Below are 18,756 nucleotides of genomic sequence, written 5' to 3'. Positions count from 1 at the left end.
AATAAGAAAAGAAGTAGCAAAAATGCCATGATTTACAGATGATACAACCGTGTGCATAAAGCAACCAACATAATCTAGAGATAAACTATCAAAGTTAACAAGACAGCATAGCAAGGTAACTGGGTACAAATTAATATATGTAAATGAGTTGCATATCTATATCTAGCAAGAAACAATGGTTTTTTAAAATACCATTTACAAAAATAAATAAAAAATAAATTTAAAAAATACCATTTACAGTGGCATTTTACAATAAAAGTATCTAGAAACAAGATTATCGAAGTATGAGTAAGATCTCTACAAAGAAAATTATGAAAAATACTGAGTGATATGACAGAAAACCCAATACATGGAGAGATGTATTATATTCCCGGATTCAAAGTCACAATATTGTAAGACTCCTCAAAATGACTAATGAATTTAATGCGAGCCCAATCAAAATCCCAACAAGTTTTTTTTTATTACTCAACGAATTAACCTTAAGATGTATATAAAAATGTAAAGAGCAAATGATAGCCAAGACGCTTTTGAGGAAGAAAATCAAGGTGGGAGAAGAAAACTGGCCCTACTGGGTGTACAAATGTACCCTAAAGCTCCAATAATTGAAACCAGGTGCAGCGGAGGGTAAGATTAGTCAGACTAGTGGGACGGAATAGTTGGCTCGCATACAGGCATCGAATTTGCGTTAAACGCAGCACCGCAGAGCAGTGGGGACAGGGCAGTCCTCAATATGAGATGCTGGAGAATTCAGTATCTCGATAGAAAAATTACTTTGAACATCCAACTTTATGCCGCATACAAGAATCAACTCTAGGTGGGTGAATAAAGTTTTTTGTGAAAGACAAAAACAGAAGGCTTTTAGGCAAAAACAAAAGGAGAATGTCTTCATGACCTCAGGTTAGGGAAAGATTTATTACATAGGGCACAAGAAGCACTAACCACAGAGGGGAAAACTGATACATTGTAGCTTACTAAAATTAAGAATTTCTATTCATGAGAAGGCAACTTTGTAAGAGTGAAAAAGCAAGCCTACTGAGTAAGAGATATTTGCAACACATATACCTAAAAAGTGTTTATATCCAGAAGACTGATCCTGCAAGTCAATTAGAAATACAACAGAGCAACCAATTTTGAAGTGAGCAGAATATCTGTATAGATATTTCACAAAAGCAGAAACCCAAATGGTCAATACACATATGAAAATATCCTTAACCTTTTTCTTAACCAAGGAAATGCGAATTAAAATTACACGGAGAGAGATTGGGACCCCTGGGTGGCTCAGTCAGTTAAGTACCTGACTCTTGATTTCAGCTCAGGTCGTGATCTCATGGTTCATGGGTTTGAGCCCCGCATGAGATTTTCTCTTTCTCCCTCTCTCTTTGCCCTCCCACATTCTCTGTCTCTCAAAATAAATAAATAAACTTCAAAAAAAAACACTTAAAAATTGCACTGAGAGATTATCTACTCATCAGATGAGGAAAATTTTAAATTGTGACAATACCAAGTATTAAGGGTATGGAGCAACAGAAACTCATATACCGCTGGTGGAAATGTAAATTTGGACATCTTTGGAAATCAGTGGATATCCTCAAATAAAGGTGAAGACACACATATACTATGATTCTTAATTATACTCTTAGGTACATAAACTCAACAGAAATATGTATGGGCACCAGGATATAGCAACGAGAAAGTTTATGAACACTGTCCATAAAAGCCCCAAACTGGAAACAACCCAAATGTCCAAAAATTTTTGGTGCATTAAATATCCCTCTTATATTCTTAAAATGGGATAATGTATAGCAATAAAAATGAGTAAATTACTGTTCCACAAAACAAGGATGAAAAAAGCCAGACACAAAAGATTACATAAGTATGATTCCGTTTATACAAAATTTAAAAACTAGCAGAACTTAACTATTTTGTTTAGAGGTGCTTACTTGGAGGTAAAAATATAAATAAAATCTCTAGGGCAGAGGAGGGAGGACACAGTTGGGAAGGGGCTTATGGGGTGCTCATAATGTTCCATTTAGTGACATGAGTAGTTGTCACACAGCCACTATGGACTGGATTATGCTACCCTGCCCCCAACCCATATGTGGAAGCCCTAACCCAAGTAACTGTATTGGAGAAGGGACCTTTAAGGAGGTGACAAGGTTAAATTAGGTCAGAAGGGCAGAGCCGTGATCCAATAGAACCAGTGTCCTTGTAAGAAGAGGAATGCATTCCAGGACTCTCTCTCTGTCATGTGAGGACATAGCAAGAAATCAGTCCTTAGCAAACCAAGAAGAGGCTTCTCACCAGAGCCTGGCCAGGAGATACCCTCATCTCCAATTTCCAGCCTCTGGAACTGTGAGAAGGCAACTTCTGTGCTTTGACCACTCAGTTCATGGTGTGTTTTTATGGTAGCCCAAGCTAATGTGCAAGCTTTCATTTTACAGTTAATTTATGGTCCATGTGCATTTTTATCACGCACATTACATATCATACTAAAAAGCTTAAAAACAAGATGATTTTTTAAAACCGGCCGTTGCGTAAAATACAGACTACTGAAAAATATAAATCAGAAGAGAGTAATTAGGTCGAGAAATCACTGTTGGTATTTTAGCTTATTCTCTCTCTCCTTCTCTCTCTCTCTCTCCTCTCTCTTTCTCTGTCTCTCCCTCTCTCTCTCCCTTTCTCTCTCTCTCTCCATATATATAAAGTTGGAGATCTAATTGGCTTTATCAAATGATTGGTGAACCAGGCAGCAGCCCATCTAGCAAGTAGAGAGGAGTTGTACAAACTAGAAGGTTTTTATAGGTAGGAGAATGAGGGTAAGAAAGTTATTAGCAAAGGAAAAGGATTCTTCCAGAGGAGGCAGCTTGCTAGGGGAAAAAGCAGGTGTCTTCTCATGTAGGTCACCTCACCTTTCTTTTGGGGATGGAGAGGACCCCAGTGACAGACTCTTTGGTGCTGATAGAGAGAACAATTTCCTGACTGACCAGTCAAGGCCACATTTCTGGGGAGATGGAAACTCCGTAAAGATTGGGTTTTAAGCCCTGGTTTGGGAACTCTAAGTGGCACCATTTGGGGCCTGCAGTTTCCTTAACTATATATAGGCTGAGATCATATAGCATGTAAAAATCTCTATCCTTATTTTGAACTTTTAAGGCAAAGCATTTTCTTTCAAAAGTAAGAGTTATTTGGGGATTCTGGTTAAATATGGAAGATAGCATGCATATGTTTTACCCCAACCCTCTCAGAACGCCAATAAAATGACAGCATGGGAATAAGAATGGTATAAATATACAAGAACAAAGAGAAGGAGAAAGAAAAGCACAGAGGACAAAGATGTCAAAACAATCTCGGAAGGCCAAAAGTGGGCGGAGGCCTGGCAAAATGACTCAGCTCGTCAGGACTTGTTAAAGGAGATGCCGGCAGAGAGGGATAAACATGACGATGGAGGCATTTTACCCCCTAAAACCACAGAGGCCCTGAAAATGCGGACATGATACAAGTAACAATAACTGGGAGTGGAAAGAGGAAAGATCGTGGGAGCGGGGTACGCTCACTTGCTGCTGCTTCTATAATAGCAAGAAGTGGAAGAGTATTCTTGAAAGTAGACAAATCAAGGAAGGGAAAATGATTCTATCTAACAGTAGAAAGGTAAGCACCAAGAGCGTACGATTAAACACAATCAGGTGATGCATAAGGTGGGTGGGAAAAGAAAGAGAGTTAACAAATGGAAATAAGAGATATTATATAGTGTACTAAGGAAAATGCACTACACGGTTTTAGTTATAATTATGAATTTGTACTTATAAAGGCAACCAATAGAACTCAAATAAACACTGTTCTAAATTTAGAATCGTCTGTGCACAAGAAGCAAATCAAACATGTCACACAATGCCATAGTTTTAAAAAACTATTAAATATATAACTTGAAGTTATATAAACAAAGATCAAGCACATCTGTCATGTCAATACATATAAATGGATTTGACTCCTCTGTTCCAAAAAAAAATCACACATATTCACAAATATGTGACATAACAAAGCAATACCCAGTATGTTGAATAAACAGTATACTGCTCCAGGTCATATGGAGAAGTCAAAATTCAAGAATGGACAGGGGCACCTGGGTGGCTCAGTCGGTTAAGTGTCCAACTCTTGATCATGGTTCACGAGATTGAGTCCCGCGTGGGGCTCTGCTCTGCCAGCTTGGGGTCCTCTCTCTCCCTCTCTCTCTGCCCCTCCCCCACATTCTCTCTCTCTCTCTCTCTCTCTCTCTCTCAAAATAAATGAATAAACTTAAAAAAAAAGATGGACAAAGATATAAGCAAAGGCATACAGGAAGGGAGGGACATGAGGTGTGAATATCAAAGAAGGTGAAATTTGAGCCCAAACTCATTAAACAGGATGAAAATGACACTTTGTAATGCAAAATAATCCAAAAGAGTAATGTGTGTCTTTGCAACAAATAATGTGGCGCCGGTGTTCATAAATCAAAAATCATAACAGTATAAAGGTAAATAGACAAAAACATTACAAGGACCAGAGAGTATAATTAATTTCTGCCTATGACAGACCAAGTGTTTAAAAAGTATGTAAAGATATAGATGACCTGAATATGTAATTCATAAACACATCTGATTAATATATATCAAACTCCATTTTCCCAGAAAAATGGAGAATATACTGCCGTACATATTGACCAAATGTTAAATCACAACAAAACTTCAACAATAATACAGGCAACATTCTCCCATCACACTGTGATAAAGTAATAATAAAATTAGAAGAAAAAAAAAAGAAAGGCCTTTCCATTTGGTAATGTTGAAAACCTTTAAACTCTTAGATTAAAAAATACTACAAACTCAAATTATAGAATTTCTAGGGAAGAAAAAATTTAAAAACTATACCCAGCACCACCTATAAAGTTAAAGATGTATTTAGGGGTTAATCCATAGTATTGAAGCAGAGAATATTTATATCAGTATAAAATTAAGAGAATTATTTAAGCACCTGATATAAAGCTAAAAAAGGAAAAATAAAATAAATGAAAGGAAAACAAATGAATAATGTAAAAGAAAAAAGAGCAAGTTAAGAAATAGAAAAACAGTAGAAATAATAAATCCAAAAGCTGATGTAAAATATATGTGTAAGACATTTATACTGAAAGATGACAACACACTACTGAGAGAAATTTTAGAAGCATCAAATAACTTTAACAATATCTCAGGGCTCCTGGGTGGCTCAGTCCAGTAAGCATCCAACTCTTGATTTCGCCTCAGGTCATGATCTCATGGTCACCGGGACTAAGCCCCACATCATGCTCTGCACTGACAGCACAGAGCCTTCTTAGTATTCTCTCTCTGCCCCTTCCCTGCTCACACACGTACGCGCGCTCTCTCTCTCTCAAAATAAATAAATGAATATTTAAAAAATTAACAATATCTCATGTTAAGGAAGGGATTAGAAGACTCACCAGCTGTTAAAATGCCAGTGCTACCCAAATTAATCTACAGAGTCAATGAAATCCCAGCAAAAATCCTAGCAGCCTACGTTCCATAGAAATTGAATAGATTTCACTTACATGGATGAGGCCAAGTTTATTTAACTATTATCCTATTAATAGGCATTTATGTTGGCCCTAATCAAGATAATCCTCATATTTTGCCATCACGATTCTTCAGTGAGTGTCCTTCCTTGCTCATATCTTTGCACAGTAACATGGGTACATGTGAGGGACGAATTCTCAGAAGTGGAATGACTGGGTCAAAGGGACATGCGGTTTTAATTTTTGAGATATCACCAAACTGCTTTCCAAGGTTGTACCAGTTTCCATGCCCACTATTATTAAATTCATTCTTTATCAGATTTTGCATGAACTGAATTGTTGACAAAGCTTCTTTTATAAACACACGTTGAAAAAATATATACAGAAGAGATAAAAATCTACCTCTCTGGTTTTATTTCTAGAAACTTATGTGGCAGGTATTGGAGGATGTTCAGCATCCTGGCCTCATGAAAATTATCAGATTCCAGATTTTATTTTTGAAATGCAAACTGATAACAGCCATTGGTTGCTGGGAGCCCAAAGGAAAAGGATAAATGTCCCTGGGATAGACTGGGGCTACAAAGATCATGCTGCGTATTCTTGAGGAGATCATAGCCAGTGAGGAATCAGAAGGTGGTTCCTACCACCCTGTTCTTGATACAATGTTTTGGACACGAGCGTTTCCCATCTCTTATCTCCCTCCCCTGACATTATACATCCCTGAAACATTAGCTTTATACTGCTGCCTGCCTGCCTATCTATCTGCTTGTTTCATATGTGTGTGTGTGTGTGTGTGTGTGTGCGCGCACACGCTCAGAAATAAACTGGAGGGACACCCGGGTGGCTCCGTTGGTTAAGCATCTGACTTCAGCTCAGGTCATGATCTTGCAGTTCGTGAGTTCAAGACCCATGTCAGGCTCTATGCTGACAGCTCAGAGCCTGGAGCCTGCTTTCTAGTCTGTGTCTCCCTCTCTCTCTGCCCCTCCCCCCCCCTCAAAAATAAATAAACATTTAAAAAGTAAAAAGAAAAAAAAAAGAAAGAAACTGGAGATTCACTGCAGTCAGAGGGGAAGGATATATCAGATTGGAGCCCAGTTGGACATGAAAAATGCAGGGGGATATTCTACCATGCCTACCTCCTAAGCTCATAAAGAGTCACTCAAAAGGCCCTTTGATGGCCCTAGGATGCCCGTCACTAACCATACTGAGAACCTGGGGAAACATTTGACAAAATACAGCAATTTGGTTGCAGGGAAAAGCACAGCGGAAAGATAAATATTTTCTTACCTAGAAAGGAACACATGAAATGAAACTAAACCCATGGCAAACAGGGGAATGTTTCCCTGGCACTGCACACATAAAGTACTGTTTCGTGTCTTTTCAAATGAATATGAATGATGCCATGTTGTGTGCACTTTAGCTGATGCTGTTTTTAATTTTTTTTAATTTTTAATTTTTTATTTTTTTAATTTACACCCAAGTTAGTTAGAATATAGTGCTGTAATGATTTCAGGAGCAGATTCCAGGGATTCATCCCTATGTATAACACCCAGTGCTCATCCCAACAAGTGTCCTCCCTAATGCCCCTGGCCCATTTAGCCCATCTCCCCACCCCAAACCCCTCCAGCAACTCTCAGTTTGTTCTCTGTATTTGAGTCTCTTATGTTTTGTCCCCCTTCTTGTTTTTAGATTAGTTTTGCTTCCCTTCCCCTATGTTCATCTGTTTGTATCGTAAATTCCTCACATGAGCAAAGTCATGATATTTGTCTTTCTCTAATTGGCTAATTTCACTTAGCATAATACCCTCTAGTTCCATCCACATAGTTGCAAATGGCAAGATTTCATTCTTTCTGACGGCTGAGTAATACTCCATTGTATATATATACCACATCTTCTTTATCCATTCATCTATCAATCAACATTTGGGCTCTTTACATACTTTGGCTATTGTCAGTAATGCTGCTATAAATGTTGGGGTGCATGTGTCCCTTCAAAACAGCATACCTGTATCCCTTGGACAAATACATAGTAGTGCAATTGCTGGGTCATAGGGTAGTTCTATTTTTAATTTTTTGAGGAACCTTCATGTTTTCCAGAGTGGCCACACCAGTATGCATTCCCACCAGCAGTGCCAAAAATATCTTCCTTCTCCGCATCCTCGCCAACATCTGTTGTTACCTAAGTTGTTTATTTTAGCCATCCTGACTGGTGTGAGGTGGTATCATTGTGGTTCTGATTTGTATTTCCCTGATGATGAGTGATGTTGAGCATTTTTTCATGTGTCAGTTGGCCATCTGAATGTCTTCTTTGGAGAAGTGTCCATTCATGTCTTTTGCCCATTTATTCACTGGATTATTTGTTTTTTGGATGTTGAGCTTCTTAAGTTCTTTATAGATTTTGGATACCAACCCTTTATAGAATATGTCATTTGCAAATATCTTCTCCCATTCCGTCGGTTGCCTTTTAGTTTTGCTGATTGTTTCCTTCGCTGTGCAGAAGCTTTTTATTTTGATGAGGTCCCAGTAGTTCATTTTTGCTTTTGTTTCCCTTGCCTCTGGAGATGTGTTGAGTAAGAAGTTGCTGTGGCCAAGGACAAAGAGGTTTTCTCCTGCTTTCTCCTCGGGGATTTTGATGACTTCCTGTCTTACGTTTAGGTCTTTCATCCATTTTGAGTTTAATTTTGTGTATGGTGTAAGAAAGTGGTCCAGGTTCATTCTTCTGCATGTCGCTGTCCAGTTTTCCCAGCACAATTTGCTGAAGAGACTGTCTTTCTTCCATTGGATATTCTTTCCTGCTTTGTCAAAGATTAGTTGGCCATACGTTTGTGGATCCATTTCTGGGTTCTCTATTCTGTTCCACTGATCTGAGCATCTGTTTTTCTGCCAGTACCATACTGTCTTGATGATTACAGCTTTGTAATACATTTTGAAGTCTGGAATTGTGATGCCTCCAAATTTGGTTTTCTTTTTCCAGATTGCTTTGGCTATTTGGTTCCATACAAATTTTAGGATTGTTTGTCCTAGCTCTGTGAAGAATGCTGGTGTCATTTTGATAGGGATTGCCTTGAATATATAGATTTTGGGGGGTGGTATTGACATCTTAACAATACTTGTTCTTCCAGTCCAGGAGCATGGAATATTTTTCCATTTTTTTGTCTTCTTCAATTTCTTTCATAAGCTTTCTATAGTTTTCAGTGTATAGATTTTTCACCTTTTTGGTTAGGTTTATTCCTAGGTGTTTTATGGCTTTTGGTGTAGTTGTAAGTGAGATCAATTCCTTAATTTCTCTTTTTGTTGCTTCATTATTGGTATATAGGAATGCAACTGACTTCTGAGCGTTGATTTTATATCCTGCAACTTTGCTGAACTCATGGATCAGTTCTAGCAGTTTTTTGGTAGAATCTTTTGGGTTTTCCATTTGGAGTATCATGTCATCTGTGAAGAGTGAAAGTTTGCCTTCCTCCTTGCCAATTTGGATGCCTTTTATTCCTTTGTGTTGTCTGATTGTTGAGGCTAGAACTTCCAATGCCATGTTGAATAACAGTGTTTAGCTGATGCTTTTTAAAAATCAATACTGTGATTTTGAGACTGGTCTAAGTGGATATGTGTAGACTTATCTCATTTATTTTTTTTTACTGCTATATAGTATTCCATAAAGGTATTCTGTATTTTCTGCTAAGCATCATAATATTTCTTTCTACATTTAGATATTTCACACCACCCCCTAGACTTGAATGCACACACACATGGCTTGAGATAAGCTTCTAATGTTTTTCTGTGTGGATTATCCCAACACCATTTTTAATGGATCATTGTTTCAAAGTGATTCCTTCCACTACCTCCATCTTGCACCAGATTCTCATGCATACTCAGGTCTGTTTCTCCCGATTATTTATTTGTTACTCCGTCAGTCAACACCACACTGATCTGAATGCTTGATAATCTGGTTGATCTGGTTGATCTGGTTTGATCTTGTTGACCAAAACACCCATCCTTATTTACCTTCTTGAAAATCATTAGTTCTTGGGGCGTCTGGGTGGCTCAGTCAGTTAAGTGTCTGACTCTTGGTTTCAGCTCAGATCATGACCTCAGAGTTCATGAGTTCGAGCCCTGTGTCAGGTTTGGCACTGACACAGCAGAGCCTGCTTGGGATTCTCTCTCTCCCTCTGTCTGTCCCTCCCTCCCTGAAAATAAATAAATAAATAAATAAATAAATAAATAAATAAACTTAAAAAAAAAAAGAAAATCAGTTCTTCCTTCTCTTTACTTTTCTATATCAATCGAAGGGTCATGTTTTCAAGCTTTTTTCTTACCAATCTGTTGAAACTTCGAGTGCAGATCCACTGAATTTATTTATTACCATTGGGAGAATGCCACATTTATGATGTCAAGCCTTTCCTCACATCAGCATGGCATATCTCCCAATTTATACAGGCCTTCTTTTATATTCTTCTATAACATTATGTCTTATGTAAAGGACTTACATTTCGTATCCTTAGGTACATTATCATTGTGGTTGTCCTTTTGAGTGTTTATTTTTATTGCTAAAATATGTCAATGTTATTAATGTCTACATATTGGTTTTGCACCCAACAACCTTGCGGAGCTCCTGAACAAGTTCAACATTTTCCTGTAGATTCTCTTGGGTTTTCTATTTAAACAATTACATCATCTGCAAATAATGATGAACTTGTTTCTTTCTTTGTGAGTCTTATACCATTTGTTTGCTTTTCCTGTCTTACTGAACTGACCAGACCTTCAGCACAATGCTGAATTGAATCTACGGTAATGAGTGTTATTTCCTTTGCTCTTGATTTTTAAAAGTATGCTTCTAATTTTCACTATTATCATGATGATTATGGGATTTTTATAATTAGCCTTTATCAAGTTATGGAAATTTCGTTCCACTTCTGGTTTGTTAAGAGTTTCATTATGGGGCACCTGGGTGGCTCAGTCAGTTAAGCGTCCAACTCTTGGTTTCAGCTTGGGTCATGATCTCATGGTTCTTGGGATTGAGCCCCATGTGGGATTGTGGTGTGAGAACAGAGTCTGCTTGGGATTCTCTCTCTCCCCCTCTCTCTGTCCCTCTTTTGCTCTTGCTCTCTCTCTCAAAATAAATAAATATATTTTTTAAAAAAGAGTTTCACAGTATGGAGGTTCCTCAAAAAATTAAAAATAGAACTACCCTACCACCCAGGAATTGCACTAGGTATTTATCCAAAGGGTACAAGAGTGCTGACTCAAAGGGACACATGCACCCCAATGTTTATAGCAGCACTATCGACAATAGCCAATGTATGGAAAGGCCTCAAATGTCCTTTGACTGATGAACAGATAAAGAAGATGTGGTATATACATACACAATGGAATATTACTCAGCGATCAAAAAAAAAGAATGAAATCTTGCCATTTGCAACAACGTGGATGGAACTAGAGTGTATTATGCTAAGCAAGATAAATCAGTCAGGGAAAGACAAATATCATATGATTTCACTCATTTGTGAAATTTAAGAAACAAAACAGATGAACATAGGGGAAGGGAAGCAAAACTAGTATAAAAACAGAGAGGGAGACAAACCATAAGAGTCTCTTAAATACAGAGAACAAACTGAGGGTTGCTAGAGGGGTTTGGGGTGGGGGGATGGGCTAAAGGGGTGAGGGCATTAAGGAGGGCAGTTGTTGGGATGAGCACTGGGTGTTATTTGTAAGAGGTGAATCACTAAATTTTATTCCTGAAATTATTATTATACTATATGTTAACTAACTTTGATTTAAATTTCAAAAAAATGAAAGTGTGTGAAGGATGTAAAGAGTTTCATTACGAGTGTGTGTTGGTTTTCATCAATATTTCTATTTTATTAAGATTATCATTAGCTCTTTCACCTGTTAATATAGAAGGTTACATTAATAAATTTGCCAATCTAGTTTTAATGGCTCCAGCTTGATCATTGCTGGATTCAACTTGCCAGTATTTCATTTGATCTATCTTGGTAAATGAGGCTGCTTTATAATATTCTCTCATAAATTATCCCTTTGGGTTGCTTTTCCATGTCTCTGTCTCACTGTCTTCCTTCGGTATTGTTCCCTGGAACTCCAGATTCCTCTCACTCTGTTTTGCACAGTAATTCAGGTCTCTCCCTCCCCTACAATGTCTCTCAGTAAGTTATCCAGGGACCTCTGTTGGTCACAAGTCTCTAAATCATTAGCCTCTAAACCATTTGACAGATTGAGAAGGAAAAGCACAGATAATTTAAAAGTCTGACATGTAAGACTGACCATAATTTTCATAGAATTTCTGTCTTTTCACGTTCTTAAAAACAGTGTGTGTGTTTCAAGGACTGAGAGCTCCTACTGGTTAACATGGACTTGATCATGGGTAGCTTATTCTACCTAATGTGTTTGATTGTCATCTGACAGTTACTGTTTACATTTGTTAGACTTGCATTGCCTGATATCACAGTTCAAAAAATGGAATCATTTCAAAAGTGGCTTGCAGAAATACAACAATAGCGATGAAAATAGAAAAAGTAAACCTCACAATATGAAATAAGGTCACAAATGTAAATAATGAATGGACTCTCATAAATACAAAGCTGGAATCTGCAGGTCATGAGACATGTGGACGATGGATGTGGATAATCTCACAAAAGCAGATAAAAAATAAATGAGAAAATAGCATGACAATGAAAGATGATCGTTGAATGTTATTGGGTCAGTGAACCTGTTGTCCTAGTTCCCAATTTATTATCTGCTAATAACATTTTCATCAAATAATAATAATCAGCTACCCAAACTGCCATAGTATTTTCCAACAAAGCTTATTGACCTCACTTTTAAACCAGTTGACTATTTTTAGTACAAAAACGAAATCAGGCTTTCCAGTACAAATTGCCAAATTTGATGTTAAAGGTTGAAAAGAATCAAAAACTATAGTGTGCCCATTCCTCCTATACCCTTGCTGGTAAGACATGAAACCCGCTTCCAAATCAATGACAAATATTGTAGTTGGAAAGAAAGCAGGAAGAAATTGGTAGAATTCCTTTAACAGAACCACTGGATTTCTTATAATGTGACTGCCATTTAAACTCAATGACTGTTATAGGGGCGCCTGGGTGGCTCAGTCAGTTGAGTGTCCGACTTCAGCTCGGGTCATGATCTCACAGTTTGTGGGTCCGAGCCCCGCGTGGGGCGTTGTGCTGACATCTCAGAGCCTGGAGCCTGCTTCAGATTCTGTGTCTCCCTCTCTCTCTGCCCCTCCCCCGTTCATGCTCTGTCTCTCTCTGTCCCAAAAATAAATAAACGTTGAAAAAAAAATTAAAAAAAAATAAAAATAAAAGAAGAGACTTCTGGCTTAATTAATTAAAGATCAGCTTGGAAACTTTAGAAAGGTATGTTAGCTTCTACACCAATGTTCATAGCGGCATTATTCACGAAAGCCAAAAGGTAGGAAACCGCCCACATGTCCATCGGCGGGTGAATGCATAAACAAAATGTGATATATGCATTGTACGGACAATGGACTATTATTCAGCATTAAAAATGAATGAGATTCATTCATATAGCATTCACATGCTACAACATGGATGAACTTTAAAACATCACGCTGAGTAAAATTAGCCAGACACGAAAGGACGAATTGTATGATTTGTATAATTCCTCTTAGATGAGGTACCTAGAGTAGGCAAATTTATGGAGACAGAAAGTAGAATTGAGGTTGCCAGGGAGCAGGGGAGGGAGGAATGGGGAGTGGTTGGAGTACAGACCTTCTGTTTGGGATAATAAGTTCTGGAGACGAGAGTGGTAGTGATTTCGCAATGTTGTGAATGTACTTAATGCCGCTGAATTGCATACTTAAGATGGTGATGGCAGTAAATTTTATTTTATGTATATTTCACCACCATTGGAAAAAAAAAAATAGATACATTGAATTGGTACCGAAGAAGCTCCAGCCACGCGGTCAGCAAGGAAAGGCATCACTGTACAAATGAAAGACGTTCCTTCCAAATGCAGTACACCCTTCACTGGTGGAAAACAGTGGGGGTCCACAAGCATGCCTTCAGACCCTTTACTGCCTTTGAGCAACACAGCGGAAATTGTGAATACAAACTGTGGCCTCACAGTGTGAGTTTCCTCAGCCTCCAGGGCTGAAATCAAAGTGAGGTTCTGTTTTCCCACACTGAATTGCTCTGGCTGGCAAACCAAAAAGGCTTATGGTGTTTTCAGACCATGGGGGAAGGGAAGGGGGAAAAAAAAAATAGTTACCAACAGAGAGGGAGGGAGGCAAACCACAAGAGACTCAATCACAGAGAACAAACCGAGGGTGGATGGGGGGGCGGGGAGAGGGAATATGGGTGGTGGGCATTGAGGAGGGCACTTGTTGGCTTGAGCACTGGGTGTTGTACAGGAGCCAATCTGACAGTAAATTATATTCATAAAAAAATAAAATAAGGGATAAAACCTTGTTAAATGACCGTTTCTCCAAATACACGCGATGTGTCTTAGTAATACATTCAGGATTTTGAATAGTATGGATCTTTGCCTTTAGGACCTAACCTCAAGATTTTTTCATGAGTGGGCATCAGGATATCTTAAAACTGAGGAAGTGGGGCAAACAGCTCCAGGGCTTAGAGCTTGACTTTTTCTCAATACCCAGTGATCTTCTTCCTTCATCAGGAATATCTTTTGCATTTTAAAAAATCACATCAACATGCCGCAACAGAACACGAAGAAACACCTTCGGGGCCAAGGGCTGCCAGAAAGAGGACGTGACTGCATCAGCTCCTGTCCCCCGGGTTGCGACCTTTAACCCTCCAGCGCTGGGTGGTGTTCAGCCTAGGCTGGCGTTCTCTGGCGAAGCACTGAAAATAGTCTTCAGAATGCTCTCCATAATTTCTGGATCTGCATTTGATCTGAAAAGCCAGAAATATCCGTCAAAGCTTCCCAACAACCTATAATTCTGAGTTAAGATTTTCCAATTTAGAAAACATAAAGAGTCGGGGGGGGGGGGGGACCCACAAGATATGGAAGCTGACAGCTCAAGCAGCCAGCCAGCCAGATATAGATTTCTTCGTGAATAATTTCAAACACTCCTTCTCTCTCGCAGATACGAACAGGCATTACTGCTATTCTCTTTTTAATGCGATTGTTACTTTTATATAAGATACACAGGCTCGTGATTTAAAAGGTCGCAGAGTTCTATAAAGATTCTAACAAAAAGTACAATTTCAGGCTCTTCTCTTTGCCCCTAATCCCGTATTTCCAGAGGCGAGTCCTCTCAGATGTTGTACCTCTTTATTCTGATACTTCCCTATCTCTAGTCATATACTCATACTGTATTTTTTATTCTTCCATTTTAGATGTTATCTGTTGGCTTTCTGTTATGGAAAAAAAAAGAATTAGGTCCATGTACCCACACTCCTTTCCTCTCACACTTGTCTCCCTGCTTCAGTTATATTATCATTTTGGGTTAGGTAATCAGACAAGATGTACATCGACTGACTACAGACACGGTTATGTAACAGAATTGCTGAGCAAATGACATGACAGCTGTATCATGCAGTGTCCTTTGATGACATTTTCCTTTAGCACAACATTTTTGCTCTCTCCGGAGTCAATAAGGATTTCATTGCTTCATGTTCTATGTATTTATCACTACTTTGCTCCCAAGCTCTTCTCCGGGGGTTTAATCCTTGCCTCGATTTATTGGATCATGTCAGGTTACCCATCAGTTCCCATTTTTCTTGGGGAAATCACTCCTGGAGCCCTCTAGCTTCCGCCTCAGTCCGGCCTAGGTGTTCTCGAACATGATATGCAGCTCTTGTCTGGAGATTTTTCCTTCTCCATTTTCTTTTGGATTCCGTTTGTCTCTCCCTTGCGTCCCCAGATCTTCCTCTTTATTGGTTGCTTTCTTGTTTGGATGGAGCATCCTATGATAACTTTCTTAGATGGAAAGCACATTTTCGGAGACTTTGCATATCCATAATTGTCTTTATTTTACCCTCATCCTAACGGTTGAGCTTGGGAAGAAATTCTATATGAGAAATTATTCTCCTCAAAATTTTGAAGGCACTTGTTCCATTGTCTTGTACTCTCTAAGGTTGCCATTGAGAAATCTGATGATATTTTGATTCTTAATCCTTTGGATATGACCTGCGATTCTTCACTCCCTCAAAAGCAGTAGGGGTCTTCTGTCTGTGCACAATGTTCTGAAATTTGTTGACATTCATTCATGTTCTTGACATTTGTGGGTGTTTTTAACTGAATACTTAGATCCTGAAGTTTGCAGAGATTTTCTTGAATTATTACTTTGATAATTTTCTCTTGTCTTTTTCTTGGTCTATTTCGTTCTAGATCTATTAGTCAGACATTGTACCTACTGGTCTCATCATCTCTAATTTTCATGCTTTTTAACCACCTCTCATCATTTCTTTTTATCCCACTTCCTATGAGATCTCTTTCACCTTTATTTCCAGCTCTCCTATTAATGTTTTACTTTCACTGTCATATTTTTATTTCCAAAAGTTCTGTTTTGTTCTTTGAATAGTCTTTATAGCCTTCTGTTCTTATTCTGCATATCCTGGATCTTCTTAACTCTCTAAAAAATATTAATAAGAATTTTTCCCAACTTTTCTTCTGCTCCCTGCGTTGTCTTTTTAGCTTTTCTTTCTTTCCTCTTTGGTTGCTTTAGTCTGTGGTGTTAGAAGCATCCTTCCAATTCCTGATGCTCATTGGCTAGCAGTTCACATTAAAGTACAGCATCTTGGGGCACCTGGGTGGCTCAGTCGGTTGAGCATCCGACTTCGGCTCAGGTCATGATCTCGTGTGATCTCGCGTGATCTCGCGTGAGTTCGGGCCCCGCGTCGGGCTCTGTGCTGACAGCTCAGAGCCTGGAGCCTGTTTCAGATTCTGTGTCTCCCTCTCTCTCTGCCCCTCCCCTGTTCATGCTCTGTCTCTCTCTGTCTCAAAAATAAATAAACATTAAAAAAAAAAAGTACAGCATCTTCTTGGGCTATTAACCTGACTACAGGCTTCTAGAAACTAACTAAAAGCAGAAGTGAGTGGGTGGATGGGCAGGCTGAGTGCCTTTCAGTATATAAAGTTTCCTTTATACTCCTGTTTCAGCATGCAATCTCTCTCTCTCTGTCTCTCTCGTCCAACTCTTGAAAGAATGAACATCCAGTCTATTTCCACAGCAGGAGAGGAAGTTCCTCACTGAATGGCTGCTTCTTGTAAAGCCTTTCAAACAGTATCCAGCTCTACCTGACACACTTTCCCCAAATGCCACTTTCAGAGATATTTAGTATCTCTAAGTCCTGAGCAGTCCTGCAGTGTGGGCTGGCTTGTTTCTGGGAACTCCCCACTTCCCGGCTCAGGTTTCAGCTTTCTTGGGTCTGCTTTGTCAGTGACTACCCATCCACATGCTCTCTAGTTTCCAAAATGCTGTTGTCGTGTTCTCCATTATCTTTGTCCTCGTGGATTTATGCTTTAAAAAAAAATCCTTCCACCAACATTTAAGAAGGATTTCAAAAAGGATAGAGGTAAATACATACGTTCGATCTGTCATATTTAATCAAGGCTTTCCGTTTTTAACGCTGGTGTCTGTGTTTATGATTTTATAATTTAAAAAACTTACTGTACCCAAAATTACGTGTGCATCTGAATCCCTTTGGTCCTAGAGGGGTAATTCTTGCAGTCTAGCAGCACTAACATCAGCTGGGGATGTGTTAGAAATGCACGTTTTTAGGACCTGCTCTTGACTGACTAAATATTCTTATATTTAGAATATTCGGAGGGTGGACCTCAGAATTCTGTTTGAACAAGCCTTCCAGGTGGTTCAGATACTTGCTAGAGATTGAAAACTACTGCCACATGTAATTGAGAGATTCTAAACATTTGAGAAACACTACCTTACTCTCAACCGCAGCTCCAGATCTGTCTTCACCTCCAAACCCACAAAGTGCCCAGCAGACTAAAAGGACTGTTGGATATGACTTCCTCTGGCAAGACCCGTCCTCCAGAGAAAATTTTCATGGATTTAGATGCTTTTCTCTTCCATGACACCCAGCTGTTTCCTGCCTCTTGTGGCTCTTGGACTGGGATTCCTGAGTCCCGAAACATTTGCAGGCCAAGTGCGGTGGGAGAAGAAAACACAGCTGGAAGCAGAGAAGTTTGGAGAGGAGGGATGTAGCAGGACCTTATCCCTGTTCCACATGTCAGTCAACAGCAGGTTGGGAAAGGGGCCTCCAGGTTCCCTCTGGGCATCTCAGCGAACAGGAGCATCCTTGTTCTAGACCTTCTGGTGGTTCTGCACCTGCCGTTGCCCTCTGCCCACCTTCCGAGCTGAAGATGCTGCCAAGCGTCCCAGCCACCTCAATCTGTCCCCACCCCACCCATCTGTGTGACTGCTCTGAGTTCCCCAGTCTGTGTCTCCCCTCCTTATCGTATCTACTTCCCTTTCCCAGCCTCGCTGATGATCTTTGCGTGTTTTCCTTTGGAGCCATTCCAGGAGCTCCCCTTTGAGCTCTGTCCATGGCATGGCTAACACTCCTTTCCACCTCCCCTCCCAGGTATGTCTTCACTGTCATTTATACCTTTGAAGCCTTGATAAAGATTCTGGCAAGAGGATTTTGTCTAAATGAGTTTGCTTACCTGCGAGATCCTTGGAACTGGTTGGATTTTAGCGTCATTACCCTGGCGTGAGTATTTCTCCGTGCTGATGTTTATGTTTGCATGGGGCTTCTGGGTGGCTTGCACTCTGGGGATGTTTCTTCACCTCTGTCCAGCTTCGTCATTTGGAACTTCACGGCCTGGGGTTTCCTTGCCACTAAATGTTGCTTTGGGAGTCACTTTTCAGGGTTAGTCCCATACCTTCGGGGAGAAGTCAGAGTCCTCAACTGTGAGCTGATAAATGGCCTATCAAAGTGAGTAGACACGGTTCAGCCTTGCACCTACCTGACCTGAAGATGTTTGCCTGAGTGGGTGGAGAAGATGCGTGTCTGAGGAGACCGGCTGGCCAAGCCCACATGCTTGACTACTCATCCACGCATGTAGTACCCAGAATGTTCTAGATCATAATGCATCTTCTCACAGGGGCCATTCTAAATGATATTGCAATAATTAAATCTGTGTGTCAGTCTATAGGTGGACGTGCCATTAGATTTTGTTTCTATTCCGGGTCCCACTGAGGCTCTCGTTACCCCAAATTGTCCTTATTTA

At 39.5% G+C, this 18,756-nt stretch overlaps 1 protein-coding gene across 3 annotated transcripts in view; it reads left to right on the top strand.

Annotated features, from left to right (window-relative positions):
• Positions 1–18,756, top strand: part of SCN10A (sodium voltage-gated channel alpha subunit 10) — a 92,514-nt gene that overhangs the window by 6,392 nt on the left and 67,366 nt on the right. For all 3 annotated transcript variants that reach the window (XM_047875008.1, XM_047875007.1, XM_047875005.1), the window contains exon 4: positions 18,108–18,236. In XM_047875008.1, coding sequence (XP_047730964.1) covers positions 18,108–18,236 — 129 coding nt within the window. The remainder of the gene's footprint in view (positions 1–18,107; positions 18,237–18,756) is intronic.

Source organism: Prionailurus viverrinus, chromosome C2 (genome assembly GCF_022837055.1).
Source record: "Prionailurus viverrinus isolate Anna chromosome C2, UM_Priviv_1.0, whole genome shotgun sequence".
Classification (NCBI taxonomy): Eukaryota; Metazoa; Chordata; class Mammalia; order Carnivora; family Felidae; genus Prionailurus; species Prionailurus viverrinus.
This window is presented reverse-complemented; position numbering and strand designations above follow the sequence as displayed.